The sequence below is a fragment of the Sorex fumeus genome, unplaced genomic scaffold (genome assembly GCF_029834395.1).
Source record: "Sorex fumeus unplaced genomic scaffold, SorFum_2.1 ptg000030l, whole genome shotgun sequence".
Taxonomy (NCBI): domain Eukaryota; kingdom Metazoa; phylum Chordata; class Mammalia; order Eulipotyphla; family Soricidae; genus Sorex; species Sorex fumeus.
Window position 1 is genome coordinate 27,924,769 of NW_026606087.1, and position 17,236 is coordinate 27,942,004.

A 17,236-nucleotide genomic window follows, 5' to 3' on the forward strand; every position below is an offset into this window, starting at 1 on the left:
TAAAGTAAAATAATTCTGAAAGAAAAGGACAACTACCAAATGATCTCATTCATCAGTGATGTACAGAAGAAAAAACAGAGAATAGACAGTATTGGACAATGACAGATTCTTAGCATTGGGATTATAAAACTAATTACCAATAAGTAGGAGGAGAAACGGGATTAATGACAACTGTGTAGAAATGATTTAGTTTTTTTCCAGATTCTGGCTATTGTGAACAATGTTACAATGAACATAAAAGTGCAGATGTCATTTCTGTTTTGTGTTTTTGAACTTTAGGGGTATATTCCCATTAGTGGTATTGCTGGGTCAAATGAAAGCTCAATTTCTGAGTGCTCAAGAACAGACAACTGACTGGTTAAAGAAACTTGGTACATCTAAAGAATGGAATACTATACAGCTGTTAGAAATAAGTCAGAAGAAAGATGGACAAAAAATGACTGCACTTATTTGTGGGACATAAAAAACAAACAAACATAGAATGAGACTAACACCCGAGGACAGTATAAACAAGGGCAAATGGTCCATGGTTGGAATTCTGCCTCAAGGGCTGAAGGAGAGGGTAGCTGGGATAGAAAAGGGACAATTATGACAATCATGGTTGGTTGGAAGGGATCGCTCTAGATTGGAGATCTGTACTGAAAGTGGGCAACGTACCAAACATGATGGGTTTGGCCTCTCAGTATCTGTATTATAAATCATAATGTCCAAAAGAAGAAAGAGAGAGACAAAGAGAGAGAGACAGAGAGAGAGACAGACAGACAGGCAGAAAGACAGATTTGGACATCAAGAAGAACTCACACTCCTAAGTGTATATACACCTAATCAGAAACCAGCAAAAAATATAGCAAATGACATCTGTACCTGTATGTTCATTGCAGCATTGTTTACAATAGGCAGAATCTGAAAAAACCTGAGTGCCCTAGAACAGATGGCTGGTTAAAGAAATTTTGGTACATCTACACAATGGAATACTATATTGCTGTTAGAAAAGATGAAATCATGAAATTTTCATATAAGTGGATGGACATGGAGCATATCATGCTAAGTGAAATGAGTATGAAAGAGATGGGCAAACATAGAATGACTGTACTCTCACTTGTGGAATATAAAGTAACATAATAGGAGACTAACACCTAAGGACAGTAGAGATAAGGACCAGCAGGATTGCTCTACAGATTAGAAGCTGGCCTCACTGCTGGGGGAAAAGGCAGCTGGGATGGAGAAGGGACCACTATGTAAATGATGGTTGGAGGGATCACTCAAGAGGGGAGACGTGTACTTAAAGTAGACTATGAACCAAACATTATGGCCTCTTAGTACCTGTATTGCAAACCATAATATCCCAAAGGAGAGAGAGAGAAAGAGGGAATGTGCCTGCCACAGAGGCAGGTGGTGGGTAAGAGTGGGGGTGGCGGGAGGGTTACTGGGAATATTGGTGGTGGAAAATGGGCACTGGTGGAGGGATGGATGCTCGATCATTGTATGACTGAAATGTAATCATGAAAGTTTGTAAGTTTGACCTGTATCTCGCAGTGATTCAAAAAAAAGTGTAAGATTCTCAGTTAAGCTTGGGTTTTGGATAAACGATAAATGTGGTTTAATGTAATATAAAATGTTTGTATTAAAATATTTATATTTAAAAGATGCACTAGAGTAATAGCACACGAGTAGGGTGTTTGCCTTGCATACGGCCAACTTGGGTTCAATTCTTCCATCCCTCTCGGAGAGCCCGGCAAGCTACCGAGAGTTTCCCACCCACACGACAAAGCCTGGCAAGGTACCCGTGATGTATTCAATATGCCAAAAATAGCAACGAGTCTCACAATGGAGACATCACTGGTGGCCGCTCTAGCAAATCGATGAATAACAGTGCAGTGCTACAGTGCAGTGCATATTAAAAGATGGTTCATGGGACCAGAGAGATAGCACCAGAGTTGAGATGATAGTCATGGGTGTAGCTGACCCCAGTGTGACTCAGCAATGTGCATGTCCCCCTGAGCACTGAACACAGAACTTAAAGTAATCCTTGAGCACTGCCAGGTATGTTCCCCTAACCAAATAACTTAAAGAATGATTTACTGTTTATAACTTTAAGTTTGGTGTGAAATTCAAAATTAACTAGCAACTGTTTTACTAAATGCTAGTCAGCTGGTCCCTTTGCATTGCACACTTCCCTAAAGCTGCCAGTATTCTATCTTGCAACATATGTATTTCCAGTTTTCTATTATTAATTTGTGTACACTCACTCTCTTTTCAATTTGCCTTGCTCATTCAAGTCAACATGCACACTTAATGTATTTTTGTATTCTTAAACTCAACACTACATCTATTCCTGTTCCCAAATTTATATTATAGCAAACTAAGACCTAAGCACCCAGATATGTAACAGTTAAGGGTAAAACTGATATTTTTTTGCTATTGGTTTATTATTTTTTTTTAATTTCATGGAGTGTTAGACATTTTTCCCAGTCAGTAAGCTTCAACTGCCTTTTCAGTAACTACTAAAAAAGCCTTTTTAGACTCAATACTGGTGGTACAACCAATTGCACTTACGACTCTGAAATCTCACATTCAGGAGTTATTCCAACAAAATTGAATAGGATAAATCTACACAATTGCAACTACAAGATTTATAAAAGCAAAACACTAGGAAAGACATGAGCTCATCAGATAAGAAATAACATCAATTTGGAAACAGATTCGGTGAAATGGGAAGACATGAACAGCATTTTCAAGAAAGCAGCTTCAAAAATCTCAAATGCAGTCTTATTTAGTTTTTAAACACTAAAAATAAGTTTTAAAACTTAAAATATGATCCTAACTTTATGTAACAGATAATGATAACACAAAATGAGAAGGAAAGAATTTAGAAGCTAAAGTGCCAGGGAATTTGTGGAATATCTTTTCTCAGAAGTGTATTTAAAGTCCTTAATTATCTCAATATTATGGATTTTGTAAATGAATGTGAAGTGACATTAAAATTGTTCTTCATATATTAAAATGTAAAAATACCATAAATCTCTACATATATATCATGCCTATCCAGTGAGAGTTTTTCTGTATGACTGTGTATATAAAAGGAAAAACTCAGTGAAATATTAATAGTATTTCTTCTTGTTTTGGGCCCCGACCCAGTCGTGCTCAGGATTTACTCCAGTTTTGTGGTCAGGGATCACTGCTGACAGAACATGGGTAACCAAATGGGGTGCCAGGGACTAAACTCAGGTCAGTCACATGCAAGATAAGTACCCTACCCACTGTACTATAACTAAGCTCCAAAAGCATTAATAGTATATTCTATAAGTATTAAAATTATAGGTAATTTTATTTTCTTAATCATATTTTTCTGCAGTTTTAACTTCTTAAATTTTTCTGAGAACTACTAGTAATTTGTGCTAAATCTCAAAGCCTGCATTTTTCAAACTATTAAGAAATAGAACGTACAAATTCCACCAAGGTACTGATTTTCTTTTTTACCAATGAGGGGTTTTAATCATATATTATACAAAGGCATTAGCATTATCATTTAAGTACTCATGAAATAATATAAATAGCTGATCATGACTTAACTGTTTATTATGGAATTATCAATTACTATGAACAGTTGATTAGGCACTATTATGTTGGAAAAATCTGCTATTGATATCTGATATTGAAAGTTTTCAAAATCTCATATATTTTAATATGCAAGCACATTTAGCTGTTAAGAAGATTTCAGTTAAGTTTTAGATATTTTCAGAGAAAATGTGTGCTAGCGAAGGTCTCTATAAAAATAATATTAGGGGCCAGGGAGATAGCACAGCAGGTAAGGTGCCTAACAGCCCATGGCCAGCCCATGTTTGATCCCTATTATTCTCAAGCACGGCTAGAAGTGATCCAGGAACATAGCCAGAAGTAAGTCCTGAGCACCACTGGGTGTGGCCCAAAGATATATTTGTGTGTATGTATGTGTGTGTGTGTGTGTGTTGCAAGTGCTGCAATTCTACTATTGTGTTCACCCAAAACATAAAGGACTTTTTAAAGAACTGATTTGACGTGTGACTGTGCAAAAGCATTAGCAACAACATGAAAACCTGTAGCAGGATGTCAGAGATTGACAGTGATCACAACGCAACATTATGGATTTGAATGTTGTCCTTCAACTTATTCATGTGACAGTCAAGAGAGTTATTAAATTGTCACCACCTTGACAGTCTTCTCTAGAAAATGACCTAATAATACTATCTCATTAGGCAAGTTATGGGATTAAAATGAGATGCAACATAAAGAGACATCACAAATCACTTCCAGAGAGCAGGTACTCAGCAAATCACTGTGTCCATGCACCAGATAATAATCTAGGTGTTATGGAAGATAAAAATATGGTAGATTATTTCCTCATAGACAACTTTGTCTTAGAGAATGTGTGTATGTGAGTTTGTGTATATGTGTCAATACATGCATGCACTTCATAAATTCACATTAAAACTGTTTCAATGTGATGTTAGAAAAAATATATTTTAAAATTTTGAATCAAGAGCAATTGATAACCATCAGGAGAACTAAGAAAAATTGTCTGAAGGCATCATTGAACCCTGACCATAAAAAAATGGATCTTTATATGTAAAAGTAAAGATAGGAATACCTGCAGGAAACATATGTTTTGTGAAGGGTTTTGCAAGAGCAGGAAGGGAAGCAGAAGGCAGTTATCTAGTTAAGTTGATTAAGCAGGGGCTGGGGGCAAGGGGGGAGGAAACCAAAGATAAATTTGAAAATATGGTGAAGACCAAAAAATGAGTCCCTTTAAATCAGAGTTTTCATTTTAATAGACAAAAATGTACTTCAGATCTTGGGAACAAGAAGGAGATTATGTATATTTGAGGACTTTATATAAATTACACTAAAATACATTGCCTTTTCTCTAGAATTGTATACCATAAAATGTGTGCTTAATAAAGAAGTAAACAAAATAGTGTACTGCAGTATTGGTTTATGTTTAGTGTTTTCAACTCACCATTTTTTTTTTCTCTTCCTACCTTTGAAGCAGATAAACAGACCTTTACATTTCCTTTACTTGCTGGGATTAATGACACATAAGAGAAAGAATACATTTTCATGAAAAAAAAAGAACTGTTTGAGGTTTTAGTTCTTCAAAAGTTTGAGCTTTCATTGGGTTGATAGTCATGAAGGAATTTAAGAGGAGAATATAAGCAAGATGGAGATTAAGTGCAATTTTAGTTAAAGAAATTATTGTGCTTTTTTACAAAAGTGTATGTTTGTGGAGCAAAATACGTACCTTATGTTTTTAAATTGCCATAATTTGGAGGAAAAGTCAAAATATAGCTGAACAAATTCTATGTCTAGCATCTCTTACTCACCAATAATGTCATTTCTTTTCTTGTTTTCATGAGTTCTATTGGTGAATTAAGGATCATCCTGTATTTTCACAAAATTTTATCAGAAAAATGACCTGTCTATATATTGTTCCACTATGTACTAAGCTAATAGTTTCCAAACCAGCTGTGCACCAATGATCATATGTGCGGATATTTGTTGCGTGTTGGTCACTATCTCCCAGTCCTGTCCCTAAATACCCAGAGTCCATATATCTAGTGTGGGGAGCCAGAGGTCTCCGTCTTGGCTTTGCTCCTCACAAGCACATGGCATCCCACCATGCGGCCCTTGGATGATGCAACCTGGCAAGCCCCTCTGTAAATCTTCACTCCTTATACGGCTATCTTGACTGTCCTCCACTGACCATTAGCCACGACAGAGATCAGCCCATTCTTGTTTCACGCGTGTGCCACCTTAAAGTATATAAGCGCCATGTAGACAATAAAGCTCGTTGCATGTTCCCCGTCCAAGACGTGCGTCCATTCCTTCTCATTCAGGAGCTCCCTCGCCCAGGATATCCTCATGGAGTCCTGCAAGTCGGGACCCCACAGCACCCCAAGCACCCTATATCACCCCACAATCTAGAATGATACATAGGATGCTGTGTGAATAAAACTTTCAGAGGTTACTGGTGGCCTGTCAGAGATTGGAAAGCAACTTTGGTAGCAGACATGTTCCATATGAGGGAGGTATAAATTAGCCCCATTTCTAAATTGTATAATCTCTTTCAAAACTAGAGAATACAGAAATTACACTGTCAACTGTAATAAGAACTATCTGCTAGTATCCACTAACTTTTGAAAACAGAACTTAATTCAAGATTTCTCTCTAAGCTGCAGAAGACAATGCATAGTCCTAGGGAAGTTCTATGGGCTTTAGCTAGAGAGACCATATTTTCACTGTGAATTTCGACCTCAGTTACATCTCCTCCTTAGTACCATTGACTTCTCCTAATTTTAAATGCAAAATAACCTTCCTAGATCAACATATGGCACAAAACTCTTTAGATATGTATTATTTATATAAATCAGCCATTGTCTGTATTTAATATATTCTCTAGAAGTGATAAATATATCAATAATAATATATTAAATTACATTACAATGCAATGGATATAAAAAAATAGCCTTGAAATCTACCTTCCAAGGGAGCGCGAATACAGGGCATGTCTAGGTTCTATTAGAATAGCTTGAAACATATTTCCCCTCTGTTCACTTCCAAATCTCAATCTATCTTCCTCATTTGAATCATTACCATCACGAGTGTGATCAATCCTATTTTCACCATGGTGCCTCCCTAGAAGTCAAGATTCATAAGAATAGTAATAATATCAATACCAACCGCCATTCTTAACCCGATTGCAGCTCATTTTGTGCAAAACTCTCTTCAAAGTGTTTTACTAAAATTATTTTATTTGATCTTGAGACTAATTCATGGAACAGGAATAGATAGCGAAACAGATATAGATTACGCAGCTCATCTAACCCCAAAGAGCTGTCATGACTCAGTTACTGTGACTCCCAAACCTGTGCTTTCAGCCAAGATACTATCCTTTTGGGTCTGGGAATTTGGATTTTTTACTTGCCTTCACTTTGTTGAGGGGAAAATCATAGAATTTCATTATCTTGTTCTTAATTGGTTGACAAGGCATAACAACATTTCTCTGCCCATTTTTACACTGTCATATCAACTAAATGAAAAACAGAAAAGTGTTCGTGCAGCCCTTGAGAACTCCAAGGATGTGCTTACACTATTATAAATTCAGAGCCAGGCCTCACATAATTGGCTTTGAAATCTCTGACTATCACATTCATTTCAGCTGTTTCATTCCGCCTTCATCCTCTGTCTCAAGATGGTAAATGAGTCTTTGGAAAAAAAGATTAAGAAGAAAAAAAATATAACTGGTTCCAGTGGATTTGTTGACAGCATTTCCATTAGGATGCAGTCTATGTGAGAAAGGACTTGCATGCTTCTATTTCAAGGTCAATCTAATTTTTAAAAACACCTAAGGTGAGGGTTGTTATTTAATGCATACCCATCCAGTTACAGATACTCATGAGGGCTGCTAATATCCTTCAGTGAGGACTGGTGTCTGGTGTTAATATGGAAATGATGGACTTTACCGACTACTCCTCCATTAGACCCATGCAATACTGGAGCCCTCCCTTCTTCCTGGAAAAGCTGACTGCCTCTTCTGAGCTGGTGGAAAGTGCTACTGCGAGGAGGCATTACGTAAAAAGAACTCTAGTTTTTACCTTTATTAGCAAATACCAAGGCAGATTCTATAAACCTTAAAGCTAATAACGCTATCCCTATGGTGAAGCACAGAGAGCCTGATTCTGGATTTGATTACATTTCTCCCTTGTATACAACTTTATGACCTCTACTTGTGTGGTGGAGGTCACGGGTGGCTGTGTTCAGAATTCTGCTTTGCTAATTGCTATAGCCTCGTGACCCAACAGATATCGCTCTTGGCTGCCTTATATATAAACACATATTTAACATTTTCAGGGGGAAAAAAATAGCACCTTGATGTTTGTCCCCTACCTGTCCTTCCATAGCCGCTCTCTCCTTAGTAACGACAGCTCCATTCTGCTGCTGCTCAGACCACAGACCCTGGACTCAGCCTCCCTGTAGTTTGAAGATATTGCTCTATTAATCTGCGTTGCATCATTTCTGACAAGAAGTATATTGCAGTATGCTTCCCCTTCATAATATCTTCAGGATTGGTTAAGACTCTTAGATAAATATGATTACAAGTTTTGATCAAATGTCAAAATTTTATGACCATCTGGTAGTCCAAACCTGCTTTTTCTGGTGATAATGTTATAATTTTTTAAAATGTTTTTTTTTTATTTTCTGTGTTTTACCAAATAAGTTCTACTGCTGTGCCTTCTTGTTCAAGTTCATATTTTTCTTCTGCAATTTACATGACAATAATTTTTTAAGAATCTGTATTTCATCATTATGCTGTAGTATTTTCCATTTCTATCATCTGAATTACATTTGTTCCCATTGTTTTAAGGTTGACCATACTTATAATAGTCTTTTCTCTTTCTTCAAACCTCCTTGTCTTCTTGTTGCTAATTCTGCCATTCCTGGGCTGTTTCTGTTGGTTGAATTTTCTTTAGATTTGGAATCATATTTTTCTGTGGAAGTGCTGATTGGGAATAAATGTCAAGATATCACATGTCATTTATGTGATATCTATTATAAGGCAACCAAGTAGGGTACTGATTAGGCAGTAGGAAACTAGATGAAACACAATCCAGATAAAGGAGCAATATGATTCTACAAAAATTTTCTATAATAAGAAAATTTAGAACCAACCTAAATGTCCAATATTCAGAAAATATATAAATCATGGCTTCTTTAAAAATAGTTTTGAAAATTTTAAGGACATGGGAAAATACTTATATATATAGTAAATTATCAAAAATCCCACCTCACTCTTTATCAGTTTTTGGTATTTCTGTTATATCACAGCTTTTATATAATTTTTTGTTACTTTTATAACTATGGAATGTAAAATAATATAAAACTTTGGGAATTGTACAAAGGACAAGTATAAGACAATAAAAGGAACAAGAAATGGATTTGAAGATAAGGGAAGAAAATTATGTTTTGGGGAAAATGAATGGGTGTAGAATTTTTAGGTTGCTTTAATATTTTATTTATTATTGTTAAAACAATTATTCCCGACACCATGGTTTACAAAACTGCTAGTGGTAGAATTTCATATATAAAACATTCCAGCACAACATTCTCCCAAAAGTATCCACATCCTTTCACCATTGTCTCAGGTCACCATTTCCTATTACTCCCTTCTTCCCTTCACTGCACTAAGCTTCCTACAGAAGACCAGTTTCAGTTTTCGTTTGTGTACGTTTGTTTTTCTCCTATCACATTGCTTTATGTCTCACTTTCACTGTCACTGTCACTGTCCTCCGGTTGTTCATCGATTTGCTCGAGCGGGCCCAGTAACATTGTGAGACTGGTTGTTACTGTGTTTGGCATGTCGAATAGGCCATGGGTGGCCTGTCAGACTTTGATGTGCAGGCGAGGTACATATAAGATAAATTATATGTGTCACTCCTCCATTTAGACTAACTTCACAAAACACAATAACTAGATATAACTTACTTCATTATATGGATAAGTAAAATTATCTAAAAACAAAAGGTGAATAATAAAAATGCAAAAGCTTAAAATATATGCTACCTACAATCTACGTTTCTGGAATGGTATAATGGTATTCTACAATTTTCTTCTGTTTTATTTACAATGATTAATATTTATGCCACCCTCTCTGGGCCAAAGAACTAGTACAGGGGTTAAGGCACACACCTTGCATAAAGCTCATCCTGGTTCCATCCTTGGCACAAGATGGTTTACAGTGCATTGCCAGCTGCTGGCATAGCAACTCTGAAGATGTTAACCACCACTGGGTGACTTGGGTGATCTGAGGCACCAACGCAGGGCCCAAGCAGCACTGCATCTTTGGGTTCTCACATTGACCTGCTGGCTCAGCTGACCTAGAATCACTGGAAAGGGCCCTGAGCCTCCTGAACTACTTCTCACCCCACAGACATACGCTTCCCTCACACAGAGCAGCTCATGATTCAGGAAACAGAAGAAAGGCAGGGTTTACAAAGCTGCCAGGAATCATTTTCAAAGTGAACAGCCATACCATATTTGGAAAGTTCAGAATCAATTTGTGTGTGTGTTTGTGTGTGTGTGTGTGTGTGAGAGAGAGAGAGAGAGAGAGAGAGACAGAGAGAGAGAAAGAGCAAGAAAGAGTGAGAGAGAGAGAGAGAGAATCTATCCTAAGGCCTCTCATAGGTGTCACAAATATTGTGTCTAACTCATGCCCTCAGCCAGACAGGACTGCTCTGTATTATTTAATTAATATGTGTATGTGAAATTAAGGTCCTAGAGGAGGAGATCATCTCTTTTGTCTTGGTAACAATAGTGACCTTGTATAAATGCCATTCACCATTCAGATTAAACCGCATAGAGGTTGGCAAATAGATAAAAATTTGCAATGTAAGAGAAAGGGTTAATGATTCCTTCAGTGATCCCTCAAAACTTCTCTACTTCCTACCCTTATTTCTTCCTTTTTAACTAGCCCTAAAGGTCACAAAGATGAATTCATTTTATTAAAATTTTAAAGGTAAGGTAAAGGCCCTCCCGTTGATCGTCGATTTACTCGAGCGGGCCCAGTAACGTCTCCATTGGAGACTTTGTTGTTACTGTGTCTGGCATATCGAATACTCTCGGTAGCTTGCCGGGCTCTCCGAGAGGGGCGGAGGAATCGAACTCGGGTCGGCCATGTTGGCCGCTTGTAAGGCGAACGCCCTACCGCTGTGCTATTTAAAAATTTTCACCTATAAAAATTATAGTGATAAACAAACAACAAACAAACACTGTCCTCCCGTTGATCGTCGATTTGCTCGAGCGGGCCCAGTAACGTCTCCATTGTGAGACTTCTTGTTACTGTGTTTGGCATATTGAATACTCTCGGTAGCTTGCCAGGCTCTCTGGTAAGTGCACAATGTCTTCATGAAATTCTTTTCCAAAATGTACACTTTTGTTTTTAAGCCACACCCAGTGGTGCTCAGGGCTTACTCCTGGCTCTGTAGTGGTGTTCCATAGTGGTGTTCCATATGGGTTGCAGGGCTCAAACCCAGGCCAGTCTTGTGCACGGAAAACACCTTACCCACTGTACTATCTTTCTGGTCCCATTTCCATGGAATTCTTGGTCTAATGCTTATATTTATGTCTGACTAATTTATCAGACCATAATGATATATATATATATATGTTTATATATATCAATAAAATGACAGTCTTAAAAGCCTTATTTTTTTACTTTTTCAATAGCAAAATAATTTTCCTGGTAGCAAATAGCAGATTAATATGTTTTCCAATACATAATTGTATATCTTTCTTTAATAAAGACATGTTCAATTTTATATTAGCATACTCACTTATTATTTCAGTAAGATAGTATAGTAAAAGTCTCTAGTTTAGAGATATTGGGCTTGCTGCCCAGAGCAGCACAGATAGCATAGTGATATTATTAACAGATCTGTGATATGGCCAAGTTTTATAATGCATTCTAAGTAGCTTGTAAGCAGGCTAAAACTCTGTTTTGCAGTAGTTGAAGGGGATAACTATGATGTATTAGCTACTGAGAAAGATTATGCTTGAAAAAGACAGTCAATACATTATCCACATGATAATTTCATGTAGTCACAAAAGGCTGGAAGAATAGAATACATTTTATATATTTTATCAAATTCAGTTGTACTGGAAATGAGAGAAAAACACAGCCAATCCTAGTTCTATTTCCAGCACCACATAGTACTCCAAGAACTGTGGTACCCTGACCCACGGGCTCCTCAGCACTACCTGGTATTTCCCTTCTCTCCTCAAATAATTTTCACTGAATCCTACATTATCTTCTCAATACAGATAATATCAGATGGTTGCTTTAGTTACAAAAAAACCCCTTAACATAGCAAAGTACATGACTTTCTGTGTCACTGTCACTGTCACTGTCCTCCCAATGTTCATCGATTTTCTCAAGCTGGTACCAGTAACATCTTCATTATGAGACTTGTTGTTACTGTATTTGGCATATTGAATACGTCAAGGGTAGCTTTCCAGGCTTTGTTGTGTGGGCAAGATACTCTCGGGCTTGCTGGACTCTCCAAGAGGGGTGGAGGAATCAAACCCGCGTTGGCCATGTGCAAGGCAAATTCCCTACCCACTGTGCTATCACTCCAGCCCAACATTCTGTATAAAATAAAATTATGATCTCTGAAAGATAAAAACATTGAAAAACTAGGGGGGGATCATATGTGAGTAAGTGCATCATACATGGCTGTGTTTCCATTCTATGAAGGATGTTTACCAACAATCATTTTATTTGTAGAGTAATTCACCTTTAATTCATGTTTGAGTCATATTAATAATAAATAATAACTTTTTAGGGTGCTTACTTTTATTTCTAAGCACTTTACATATATTAACTCAGTTAATTATCACAATGCATCCTTCTATATGTAAGAACATCCAATTAATAGGTAATTCTATAACTCACCCAAAGACACAGAACTAGGACATGGTCAAGGCAGGGCCATAATAAGGCAGCTCTTGGATCCATTCACACTACTCTATTGCCCTCAATTCTAGGCAATATTAACTGCCTGAGTAGTCTGACCCAGATTTTCCTTACTATGCTCAGTTAAAGACATAGCAAAAAGATTGATTTCCTCTATGCCATAACAAAGAACTTTTAATTCATCCAGATATGTTTCATGACAAGAATAGTTAAAAGAAGATAAAGAATTTAGGACAGGTTTCCACTTACTTTGATGGAGAGTGTTATCTGATCCTTTGCAAGTCTATCCCTATTAGAGATCATAGACCTTCACTCACTAATAAAGGATTTCTTCTGTAATGCAAATTCAGAAACTGAAAAGTTTGCATAATTTATCTTAGTGTTTTCCAAGGTTAGGTATTCATATGTATAGAGCTGGTTTTATGTCTAGTGATTGGGTAGACCTAGAAAATCTGGTGCATCAATTTTACTTAAGATTTTGAATAAAACTCAGTTGATTTTGACATCAAGCCTGGTTCATTCCCCAGTACCAAATATGAGCCCCTGAGACCCTCCAGGGGTGTCCCCTGAACACAGAGCCAGGAATAAGCCCAAAGCACTGCTGAATATGGAACCAAAGCAAAACAAAAATAACTTGATCTTCAACAAGGATATTTATACTTTAAAGCAAGCAAGGATATTTCTCAAACTTATATATATAAAAATTCTTATATTTCATGTTTCAACAGAAAATTTTATATTCTACATCAGGTCCAAAGGAGAAGAAATTATTTTTGCCTGATTCCAGGGCATGCGGGTACCAAGACTTAAGAAACACGGTTTAACGTTTAGCCAGTTCTGATTTATAAAGCTGAAAACCAAGCGGGAAAACAATAGTGGCAAACACTTAAGTTGCTCATAAAAAATTAGCTCATAGATGATAGAAGGTCTAGAAACCATGCAATTTAAAATAGCCTAACTACAGGGAGCCAGAGAGATAATACAGTGGGTAGGGTGCAGGGATTGCTGACCCAGATTTGAATTCCAGCATCCCATATGATCTTCAAGCCCTCCAGGAGTGAACCCTGATCTTTGAGCAGAGAGCCAGGAATAAGCTCTGAGCACTGTAGGAAATGACCCTCTCAAAAATCAAAACAACAACAGCAACAAAAAGAAAATAGCTTGACTAAAGGAGATCTTGACAACAGTCAATATTTACTCATATATTGATGGGCCTTTGAATTCTTTCCAGTTCTTTACTAAAGCTGGAACTTTATAACCAAATCTGTAAAAAAAAGAGGTATGTATTCTTTCTTGAATCGTTATTTTTGTGTTCTTAGAATAGACATCTTGGAGTGAACCACTGCATCAGATGGTAAAACATGAAGTGTGTGTTTGTGTGTGTGTTTGTGCGCATGTATAGTGCAAGAGACTGAACACAAAACCTTACACATGCAAGGCAAGGCTCTCCTGAACTAACTACAAGCCAGACCTCTTTACTAAGATGATTTTCTTCAAGGAATTTTTGTTTAGGCTCCATTTATCTAAATATTGGAAAAATAAAAGTTCCCAGCTTAATAATTAATACATTCCATTGAATAATAAATTATCTTAAAAACTCCACCTCATTCATTATAGCTTTCTTCTAATCAGTTACTTTAGTTTCCTTGCTGTATTTTACCAGCAAATGAAAAAAGAAATCAAGATAATAGAGAACATTTTTAATAAATAAAGCTGTAATAAATCAAAGCTGCCAATTACCTTAATAGTAATTGGTTAAAAGAAGATTCTCATTTTACAAAAGTGTTTTCTCATTGGTTTAATATTACTGAACAATTGCTTTGGTTTACTATTTTAGGAATATACAAAATAGTTCTGAAATACAAGTTATTATACAACTCTAGGTAAAGGTAAAGGCCCTCCCGTTGATCGTCGATTTGCTCGAGCGGGCCCAGTAACGTCTCCATTGGAGACTTTGTTGTTACTGTGTCTGGCATATCGAATACTCTCGGTAGCTTGCCGGGCTCTCCGAGAGGGGCGGAGGAATCGAACTCGGGTCGGCCATGTTGGCCGCTTGTAAGGCGAACGCTCTACCGCTGTGCTATCGCTCCAGCCCTAATAAGAAAATAATTGGACAGAAATATAACTCAGTGGTAGTGCACTTGAGCTCTTGATGTATGAGGTTTTGGATTTGAAATCCAAGCACCACAAAACAAAACAACAATAAAAACAAAATCATAAGATTTAGATAGTTCTCTAAAGATCTTTGATAAATATTATTAAAACTTAATGAATACATGAGACTTGTTACTGTTTTTGGCATATTGAATACACCACGGGGAGTTTGCCGGGCTCTGTTGTGCGGGAGGGATATTCTCGGTAGCTTGCCAGGCTCTCTGAGAGGGATGGAGGAATTGAACTGGGTCGTCTGCATGCAAGGCAAATGCCCTACCTGCTGTGCCCTGAATTAACAAGAAATGAAATAAATTTTTAGCTGAAATTATTGTTCCTGGTATTTTCCTTTTTGTTTTTTTTAGACTCCTAAGGGATTTCCCCCCAGTATTGTCATCTTAAAAGATGAAAAAATGACTGATTAGTTGATGTTATATTTTGCAAAATAACAACCTAAAAATCATCAATGTCTTGAATTATTTTCAGCAATGGACTAAGCAGCAGTAGTCAGAATAATTAAAGAAATTATGCACAGTTTTTGAGTCTACTAGTAATTCATGTTGGGTGATTTAAAATTTACAGAACCTGTATCTGAGATTATCAGCAATGTTTCACCATAAGTCAAAGAAAATTTTCTTCCTCCATATTAAATTGAGATTCTGTCATACTTTAATTTCATACAATAATGAATCTATATTTGAATATCATAATAAACTAAAATGCATATAAAATAAGTAAATACACATTGCATTTATTACTATGAATATTAACATCCCCAATTAAATTATGTTTGTTTAGTTTGGGGCAAACACCCAATGTTGCCCAAGGGCTAACAGAGTTTTGGAAACTTGAATTCTGTCTTCCACACACAGAACATGCACTCTAACCCTTGAACCATATTTTGGGATCCTCCTGCTAAATGTTCAGAGTTTCTAGATGAATACTATGTTGCAAAATAATCAGAAATCCATAAATATTTGCCTATGTCCCTCATTTTGAGATAGAATGAAGCCTGGAATTTAACTCTTTAGCCTGTCAGGGTGCTAAATCAGCTAATTCCTCAATTAACTTGACTACTACAGAACACTGCCTATAATCCTTCACAGCAAGCAAGTCAGTCTTTTGGATCAGATACTTTCTAAGCAACATCGCAGGAAAGAATGTCTACCGAGAGTATCTCGCCCACATGGCAGAGCCTGGCAAGCTACCCGTGATGTATTCGATATGCCCAAAACAGTAACAATAAGCCTCATGATGGAAACATTACTGGTACCCGCTCAGGAAAATCGATGAACAATGGGAGGACAATACTACGGTGTAATAAATCCATGAAGAAATTAGATTATGCTTTATCTCAATTAATAGATAAGAAAATAAAGACTTTGATTAAATGACTTTCTTAGGTCACTTAGATTAGGGCTGCTTAAACTCTTTCCACTCACAACCCTGCTTTGCCCAAACAATGCTACATGCATGAGTACTTCTAGAAACAATTCCAAAGTCGTTGATTTTTTCAGAAATCTTTTGCAAACTTTTTTGCAACCGCCATATTCAGTTGGTAGCCTGCATTTGGGATAATGATACAAAGTTCAAGAAGCAAGAAACTAGGTAGCAAATAAGAACTCTTGCTCCTGCTACCAGTTCAATTACTTTATCCACTATTTCTCCATGGAAAGAGATTATTTGGGATGAAGTGTGTGGAGGTATTAAGCTTGTGGGATGAAGTCTTTGAAGACAGGCCAAAATTCAAATTCTGATTCTGCTATTTGCCTGTTACTTGAGAAGATACAATTTTTTAACTCTTAGAGAACATGTGTTATCTTTAGAATCCATCACTAAGATGATCGCATAAATAACCTAAGGGTGATAATGTATATTAAAAATGTTAATGGTGATCATTTAAGGTTTGCTACTCTGTATTATTAATCTTAAAATTAGTTTGCAAATGAAAGGACAGAAATGTAAAGATAATTTTTAAGTCATACTATTTCCCTTCATTAGACACATTCACAAATGTAACAGCTGTTTTCAGTTTATATTATTTCACACTCATTATTTCATACATGGCATATATATCTGCATATGCTATCCCTTAATACAAATGTGCTTCCAGATTTCTTTACTCTGACAAACTCAGCTGTTGACTCCTCTTTCAAGTTCCTTCAGTGTCATAGGATGTTGCTAAACTCAAACTTACTGAGAAATATTAAGTAAGTTCCTCTCAAGGTAAGGTGACAGCAGATCACTTCACAGAGCTGGTCTTATCATATTGTTTGTTTCAGAAGTCTCTATCCTTTGGAATTTTATAGAAAATTGACATTTAAATTAGGAATACTGAAAAAATGCCAATTTTCTATTTCATCAGTGAGAGCAAAATTGGATATATAATATTATTTATTATCACTAAACAAATAATATTTCAAGCTTAAAACATAATCCCCTAACTAATGAATAAATGAGGTTTTGTGGAAAACTTCACAGCAATAGGTATTGGGGGGCTCATAATTTACTTTTAGTTTTGACAGTTTTTAGAAATATTTCCTATGCTGTTTTGCATTCTTAATATGTTGCCATTATTTT

At 36.5% G+C, this 17,236-nt stretch overlaps 1 protein-coding gene across 22 annotated transcripts in view; it reads right to left on the minus strand.

Moving 5' to 3' along the window:
* Nucleotides 1-17,236, minus strand: part of DLG2 (discs large MAGUK scaffold protein 2) — a 1,600,462-nt gene that overhangs the window by 536,417 nt on the left and 1,046,809 nt on the right. For 12 of the 22 annotated variants that reach the window (XM_056115953.1, XM_056115951.1, XM_056115947.1 and 9 more), the window contains one exon: nt 7,924-8,007. The exons of the other annotated variants lie outside the window; for them this stretch is intronic. In XM_056115953.1, the coding sequence (XP_055971928.1) occupies nt 7,924-8,007 (84 nt within the window). The remainder of the gene's footprint in view (nt 1-7,923; nt 8,008-17,236) is intronic. 22 annotated transcript variants of the gene reach the window in all.